Source organism: Nicotiana sylvestris, chromosome 5 (genome assembly GCF_000393655.2).
Source record: "Nicotiana sylvestris chromosome 5, ASM39365v2, whole genome shotgun sequence".
In the NCBI taxonomy this organism is placed as follows: Eukaryota; Viridiplantae; Streptophyta; class Magnoliopsida; order Solanales; family Solanaceae; genus Nicotiana; species Nicotiana sylvestris.
In genome coordinates this window covers 23,993,755-24,001,962 of record NC_091061.1, presented here as the reverse complement: position 1 = coordinate 24,001,962, position 8,208 = coordinate 23,993,755, and the positions used below count along the sequence as shown (strand labels likewise).

Sequence of the window (8,208 nt, the reverse complement as noted above, 5' to 3'; positions counted from 1 at the left end):
TGGGTGTGCATTTATGTAACCCAAATCCAAATCTCAACGGAGTCGAAATGTGTCAATAACCACGGGTGCATTGATTGCGACGTGGTTTGAAATACGTTTTCACAATGTTGCAATTCTCCGTAAAATAATAACAATAAATAAAAATAATAAAAGCGGCTAAAGGATAAAATTTGCACATAAGTTTATAATATGTATTATATCAGATAATCAAGCCGAATATAACAGTTGGGCGACTGTGCTAGAACCACGGAACTCGGGAATGTCTAACACCTTCTCCCGGGTTAACATAATTCCTTATCCGGATTTCTGGTTCGCGGACTGTAATACAGAGTCATTCTTTTCCTCGATTCGGGATTAAAATTGGTGACTTGGGACACCCTAAATCTCCCAAGTGGCGACTCTGAATAAATAAATAAATCCTGTTTCGATTGTCCTTTAATTGGAAAAAACTCCCTTCCGCGCCCTTTTGAGGCGGCGCGGGCGAAAAAGGAGGTGTGACAATACGCACATTATAAATAAATTATACATATTATATATATATATATATATATATATATATATATATATGCCAGCTATTTTCTTGTTTGAGCGGTTGGGTGATTGACTGTTTAGGTTAATTCTTCTAATACTTTTGAACATATAAACCGCTAGCTAACATTTATTTCCATACTTCAAGTCACAAAGCCAGGATTGACAAATGTAGTCCCACGTAATGGGGCCATGAGAAGCTTAAAAGTGTAATTAGAAAGTAAAGCACCACACCTTGATAGGTTTTTGACATAGCTAAAGCAACATCTGAACATGCACCACAAGTTTTGCGATAAATATTAACATTCCTATTGAACATGTATAGATATATAACTGCTAATCAGTAATTTCAAGTTTAAAGCTCAACCCATGATCAAAATCCAGACCTAAACAGGCAGAAAAAGTAAAATATTGTGACAAGCCGGTAAGTACCATTAACGTCTCGAAGTAGAAGCTAAAAAATGCTAAAACAATTAGGGGAACCAAGCAAATGTGATTGAACATAACAAAGTGAAAGTAAAGTTATATCATCTATGTCAAAAATCAAATAAACTATATTTTTAGTATATAGGGAAAATGGTGAAAACAAGTAGGTAGAAAGTATCATAATTACCAAACTTCTAATTTTTATTTCCACTCAACCGAGGAGTGGAACTTAATTATACCTGCGCATGGAAACCTTTGCAATCATGAGAGGCGAAATTCGTAGTGGCTGCAGATGCCCAAATAACATTTGGATCAAAGTCTAGTGCGTGTACCATTTGTTATACCCAGTTCAACACAGATTGAACTGAGGCCTGCTTCCCCTAACAGACTAAATGCACAAAAGCCATAGTAGGCGTGATAAAGATCTGGCAGCTGCTCCGGAATTTTGCCAAAACCACCATACTGTAGAACAAAAAAAGGGGGCATAAATTTTAGTAACTTAAAGTTCTTCCAGGGAAATGCCTGAATTAGGTGGTGAAAATATCTAAAAGCAAACCACAACGATGATGGTACACAAATATTGGCAGTGAAACAGTTTTAACAATCCGTAGCAATGAGGTTCCAGTGGTTGATAAAAGTTCTTGGACATCATATAATAGGAAGGGCATACGAGCTCAGACATTAGATCTTTATTAGTCCCAAAGAAAAAGAACAATTTGGAAGCTCTAGAACTGCAGTTGCATTTAAAAGCATGTTCAAAGAAAGAAAAGAAAGAGGAGAAGTCAATAGCACCTGGGATTGACAGGTGAAAAGAAATTTACGTAAACCTCCATAATTGATGAACTTGTGAGCCCCTAAGATCTTTAGAACTCCTCCAACCCTGAACAAGGGCGTCAATTTGTCAAGCCAGAAGAAACAGAAGTGATGACAGTTGAAGATAAAAAGCTATTTGAACTCACCAAAAAGCATAGCAGGTGTCAGTAGCTTTGTTTGGTCTACCTTGGAAACCACCATCAGTGGCCTGTCTCTGTGAGAAAGATTGAGTCACACCAATTGCAGGACAGTAGATCAACAACAACAACAACAACAACCCAGTTAAATCATACTAGTGGGGTCTGGGGAGGGTAGTGTGTACGCAAACCTTACCCCTACCCCAAGGGTATAGAGAGTTGTTTCCGAAAGACCCTCGGCTCAAAGAGGCAAAAAGGACAGTAGATCATATCGACCATTTATCAGTCAAAGGACCAGATATGAGGAATGGACTTGTACAAAAAATCATCCTTTTTTTTCTTTTGAAAAAAAGGTCCTCCTATATCCTTACATTGTTCCACGTTACAATTTTTTTTTGGTTATAATCATCCGCTATTTTAAAATTGTAATATTTTTTCTTTGGAGGAATACTGAAAAATATGTCTAGCATAGCAATATAAGAACCTGTCACACACTATTAGAAGTAAGTATACCTGTAGACTCCAGTCTAGAAGCATGGGCACATTTATGAAGCAAGAGGATACACTCTTTGACAATATATCCTCTTCAATTAATCCCATCAATTTGAGAGATGCAACCGCACAATAAGTGGCACCACCTGTGATACTAAACAATCACCATCTATGAGAAATATCATATTACCACGTAAGAAAACTGAAAGATGATTTAAGAGCATGCTACCACATTGCACTTTCAGCTTTCTCTTAAAAAAACAAAGAACTAGAAGAAGAAATGACAGATACATTCATTTGGAGCCCCCTTTATGTTTTCTTTTCCCACCCCGTGTGGCTCAAAACAGAGACAAAACAATAGCCACTCTATAAATCTGATAACTACAAATATTGACAGGGTTTTCCACAACTGAAACTAAATATAGAAGGATAAAAGATAGATTTGCAACAACCATCTTTCACTCTTACCACTTTAAAGTTACCCCAAGTAGAAAAAAGGAAAAGAAGATCACAACAGAGATATGAAAGATAAGCAGTACAAGAAGGGGGCCATCCTCACATTGACTGGTACGAATACGCTTCAGCTACCGGAAGGGGGCCATAACTGCTTGCCCGATATCCTTTAATTCTATCACCCATTTTATTTTTTCTCAAATAAACTTGCAACGGTTTATTTGTGCAGCTCCCCCACCCCAAATAGGAAAGAAACAGTTTTTAGTAATTACAATCTTCAAATGAAAAGATCCTTATGAGACTTCAAAAAAGTAGGACATCACTCGCATTTAAAAATTAGGGATCTTTATAAATGCATTAGAGGTAATATTCACTCACCATGTGATTCTGAACCAGGAGTTAAACCAAAACCACCATCGTATGACTGCATGAACCAGATAGCAGTGCTTAACATGAGAAGCATCACCAGGAATCATAGCAAAAGAAAACGCTAGAGATATGAAAACTAAAATGATGCTCTATAACATGGACACTTTATCATTAAAATCTGAGGAATGAGAAACTTATTTTTCATAAGGGTGTAATTTATAATACTTAACCATTTCTAAGACTTTAATTCTGAAAAGTTAGGTTTTTCAGGTGGCAGCTTTAAATTGCAATGAGAATGCACAAAAACTGAATAAAATCCAAACTTTCAAAATAAGGATGTGAATATTTAAATGTTATCTGTAAGATGAACATCTTTTTTCCCCTAATAAAGTTATCGTCACGGAAAACTTGTGCGCAACTCGACTATATAAACATAAATGCTTAACATGGGTGATGTTGGTAAATGGAATTAATTTGGATGTGCCAAATTGACCGATCATTAACTTATGTAAGTTCACTTTGGAGAGGTAACTATATCAAAGATACAGAATAAGAAGTTTTGTGAAAACAGATGGCCATGCTCTGTATACCTGACAGTTTATAATGTACTCTTTGGCTTTCTCCTTGTCAATGCCACTCCAGTTTTCCAACATGGAAGAGATTGCAGCTGGTATGCAGGTCAGCGATAATCAATTTTCATTCTAAAGTGTTTAAGTTCAATAAGCTCAATGCAAAGATATTATCTACCTGCACAATATACAAAGCGGAGGTCTGTCTCTGCCCCGCTATGAATGGGCATAAAGCTGGAAAATGAAAAAAATAGCAGTTACTATAAAAGAACCTAAATAAGCATAAACACACACCTCACATATTCTGAGGCCAAGATTACGGCAGATTCATTTGCATGTCAAACTTTTTTAATGTATTGTGGATAAGGAAAGAGAAGTGGAAGAAACGTTCGTACTAATTTCACAGTTGGGAATGGTGTACTGGAGCTTTATCAATATTTTTATTTAAAAGATACATCTAATGGTATAGCTCTCAAGAGATGTTGGCAGAATCAATGATATGCATATAAATATCTGTTTGTCCTAGCTTTCCATCAGAAATTGATTGATGTCCCGTACTAATTTCACAGTTGGGAATGGTGTACTGGAGCTTTATCAATACTTTTATTTAAAAGATGCATCTAATGGTATAGCTCTCAAGAGATGTTGGCAGAATCAATGATATGCATATAAATATCTGTTTGTCCTAGCTTTCCATCAGAAATTGATTGATGTCCCGTACTAATTTCACAGTTGGGAATGGTGTACTGGAGCTTTATCAATACTTCTATTTAAAGGATGCATCTAATGGTATAGCTCTCAAGAGATGTTGGCAGAATCAATGATATGCATATAAATATATGTTTGTCCTAGCTTTCCATCAGAAATTGATTGATGTCTCCATACATAAGGAGATGTACAATCGACATATAAAAAGGTGTATATTACATGGATTAAGTACCTTCGGCCCTTTCTTTTTTTTATATTTTTAATCAGCAAGCCTTTGTTCTTTTCTTTTTTCCCCTTATTTTCCTCTCTATTCTTGTTTCTTTCAAGGAGGGATTGAGTGGAATTGTCACTGCCAGCACATTCAGGATCTTACCTCTCTATAATAGCCATCTTCTATAACAGCATTTTACTACAACAGCCAAATATCTTTGAAACCGATTTTTCGTATTATATTTTACCTCTATAATAGCACTTTACCTATAAAACTGGCGGCCATCATCGTACACTCTTTGAAAAATTACCTCTCTATAATAGTGCTACTCAAATATTAATTTACTTTTCCTTTCATTATAATGATGCTAATTCGTATATTTTACTAAATTTCCCACTTCCTTTCTAAAAATTATTTTCATATTTAAAGCACTAGCTACAAACTTTGGTGTCATGAAGCTAAAACTGGCGGCCATCATCGTACACTCTTTGAAAAATTACCTCTCTATAATAGTGCTACTCAAATATTAATTTACTTTTCCTTTCATTATAATGATGCTAATTCGTATATTTTACTAAATTTCCCACTTCCTTTCTAAAAATTATTTTCATATTTAAAGCACTAGCTACAAACTTTGGTGTCATGAAGCAAATTACAGAAATGAAATATATGTAAGATATTCTGTAATAAAATTTTGTAATAGTAAGATATTTATATAGAAATAAAATATACTATCCCAATCATTAGAGATTTAAAATACGTATGTGCTCTAGAGAGTTTGAATATATATAGCACAACTAATTATGGATTTACTAAAAATGTATTAGCTTTTCAAAATTTTAATTAATGAAATACGAATATTCTTTGAGTATTTAAATTCAAATATTTGTTTTCTTTTATGACATAAAAAGTTTGGAAAATGACTTTTTGCGTGAGAATGCTACTATACCAAAAGTGGTCTCTGTAAAGGTTTTAAACCATCTTCCTGATGTACGAGCTGTGAATAATATGGTCCCTATTTGTCTTGTTGATTTTTTTTTCAACAGGCTTTGGTGGACAAATTTACTAGTTACAGATTACGAAAAGAAAAAGATACAAAATTAAGAACCAATGGGGTTGACCAGTTAAAGAGTACATCTACCATTCCACATTCTACTAGATCTGCCATGAGAGTAACCAAAGCAATGGAGTATAGACCCAAGCGTACTTTTTAAGTTCTAAAGAAACTTTGCTAGATATATAAACTAAGGCAGCAATTCAGATACGCAATGTATCATTGATCAAAGAATTACATACAATCCATAGAAAGAAAAGCCACAAAAAGTACCTCCCATCAGGTTGCTGAAGATTTTTCATTGATTTGACGATTGATGTGGAATCCAGCAGTGAAAAGTCATAGTCAAGGGTCTTCAATATGGATAGCGCGCAGTAAGTACTTGCCAAATGACTGCCATTGGGGATTGCATCCTGTGTAGAAACCATAAGACAGGTGAATTTATAGGAATAAGTTCTTCTAAATCAGCTTGTTTATCCAAAACAACAATTAACAATTAACAATAACCCGCTCTTGTACCCCATTTTCATTCGATTGAAACTGAGAACTCCTAGAACCATGGAACCCATAAAATTGTCCTGCACAAAACCAAAAGTCCCCAATAAATCTACTATCTCCAAGTTTAAAGACTGCTTGACTAATCGAAGTCACTTCTCTATATTAACTGAACCATACCATTGCTCAATTCAGCTTCATCTCGTGGATGAGCTTGCAGTGATAAAACCCAATTAATCACCCCTTCTTTGTCAACCTGGCATGGAAGAAAATGTTACTTTGGCTAGCCAACTCTTATATGCATTCATAATTAGATAAATTATAGTATTGTTTTAGGTTTGTCCACTTCAAGCATCTGCAAATGTGTTTTTTTTTATAACCGACAATTCCCCGAGGGTCAATGGCGCACAGTTCGAAACTTGGTGTATGATGGGATCTGCAAACGTGACTATACCGCATGATATTTTATTGTCAGGAAATCTTAAAAGTAGGAGCAACTTCGAGTGCTGCATACGAACAGAACATCATAGCTGGCTTAGTTAACTCCAAATTACTAGGAAGCAACATTAATTTCAGATATAAATCAAGGAAAAAATTATCAAAGCTGAAAGGATAGACACTTTACAAGAAAAACAAAGTACTCTCTCGTTCCAAAAAAGCATAGTTCATAATACAAGGCTAAATGCATCTAAATTTTGGTATAACATGAAAAGAGTTCTTTTATAAAAAATTACAAAAATATACTATCCCCCCCCCCCCCTTTTCATTTTTACATGACAAGCATAAGAAGTTAATTTAACTAATTTATTCTACTAGAGGTAGAAAATTTGATGTACTATTCGAAAAGTTATTTCGATAGAGATCAAATGAAAGTTTACAGATTTAAATATTTAATCGAAGAGGCATTCCAAAATAGAAGAAAAAGTAATATAAATCAGTACGCACAGAGTGTATAGCAATCATATAATAAAAATTGCTTAAACAGATGAGTGAAAAGAAACTACTGTCATTACTTCGGGATAAAGAGAGTATTAACTACTATTAACTACCACAATTTAGACAAAAATGCTCCTAATACAATATTAACAATTTTTCTAAATTGTAAATATTTAAAAGCAAGGATAAATTAAAAGGAAGAGGGCGAAAGTTACGCGATCGAGGGCACGTAGAATGTCGAGACCGGAGATGGTGAAGTAAGCGAGAGTGAGGCGATTGATTTCTTGCGATTGATAAGGTGAAGGTATGAGTTCCAGCATCATCTCTAGATAGCAAATATGCCGATTTCTATCGAAGAACATAGGGATTGATTCCGGGTCAGAATCTGGATCGGTTAAGCTCCGAAATTCATCATCTTCCTCCGCCATGTTAGGTGTTGATAATGCCGGCGACGTGGAGACCCGACGGTCGGAGTTTCACTATTTTGCTTTAATTGTTAAAAGCAACCCTCTCGAATGATGAATATTAGAAAAGTAGCCTGTGAGTTCGTTGCTCAAATGGTCACTCAACTATCCTAAATTATGTCCTAAAGTCACTTTACTTTTGTTCGTAACAACAAAGTCACTAAAATATGCTTATTGCACTCAGAAGGTCACTCAACTAGATTTTCCAAATTTTGGATTGTCAAATACCTATTTTACCCTCTAAATTATAAATATTTATCTTCTTTTTATTTGTTAAACTTTTTAATATTATGATTTTCCCTATTTAATTTATATTATGGACTTATCTATAGAATAAATAAATATTATTTATAAATTAAAAAAATAAAAATTATTTAAGCATGTACAATGCTGGAATAATAAAATAACGAGCTTAGTAAAAAAAAGTTAATTAGAATAATTTGTTAGTAATAATGATTTAGTATTAACAACAAAACTTCAAAAATTTATTTACACAATTCAGAATGAAAGAAAATAAAGGTTGTAAAATATATATTTCATGCACGTAATACAA

The 8,208-nt window shown here is 34.3% G+C and overlaps 1 protein-coding gene across 2 annotated transcripts; it reads right to left on the bottom strand.

The window, feature by feature from the left end:
• Positions 1-741: 741 nt before the first annotated feature.
• Positions 742-7,692, bottom strand: LOC104247153 (geranylgeranyl transferase type-1 subunit beta). 2 transcript variants are annotated; one of them, XR_716128.2, is made up of 12 exons: positions 7,407-7,692; positions 6,436-6,511; positions 6,280-6,338; positions 6,034-6,173; positions 3,966-4,021; positions 3,809-3,885; positions 3,228-3,273; positions 2,418-2,542; positions 1,914-1,981; positions 1,747-1,834; positions 1,194-1,416; positions 742-914 (listed from the first exon to the last, which is right to left on the bottom strand). XR_716128.2 is itself a non-coding variant. In XM_009803110.2 (11 exons), the coding sequence occupies exons 1-11, from the start codon at positions 7,617-7,619 to the stop codon at positions 1,267-1,269; spliced, it is 1,098 nt and encodes a 365-aa protein (XP_009801412.1). In that variant the 5' UTR covers positions 7,620-7,692; the 3' UTR covers positions 922-1,266. The 2 variants fall into 2 exon arrangements, 1 of the variants encoding a protein (XP_009801412.1); XM_009803110.2 differs by lacking the exon at positions 742-914 and having other exon boundaries at positions 922-1,416.
• Positions 7,693-8,208: the final 516 nt, after the last annotated feature.

Bases quoted from the DNA above. Each gene is read 5' to 3' on its own strand.
- LOC104247153 (XM_009803110.2), bottom strand. From the start codon at position 7,619: ATGGCGGAGGAAGATGATGAATTTCGGAGCTTAACCGATCCAGATTCT. The intron at 3,886-3,965 runs GTAGATAATATC...CCTGCATACCAG, and splicing joins CCGCTTTGTATATTGTGCAG to CTGCAATCTCTTCCATGTTG. The intron at 2,543-3,227 runs GTGAGTGAATAT...TTAGTATCACAG, and splicing joins TCCTGGTTCAGAATCACATG to GTGGTGCCACTTATTGTGCG.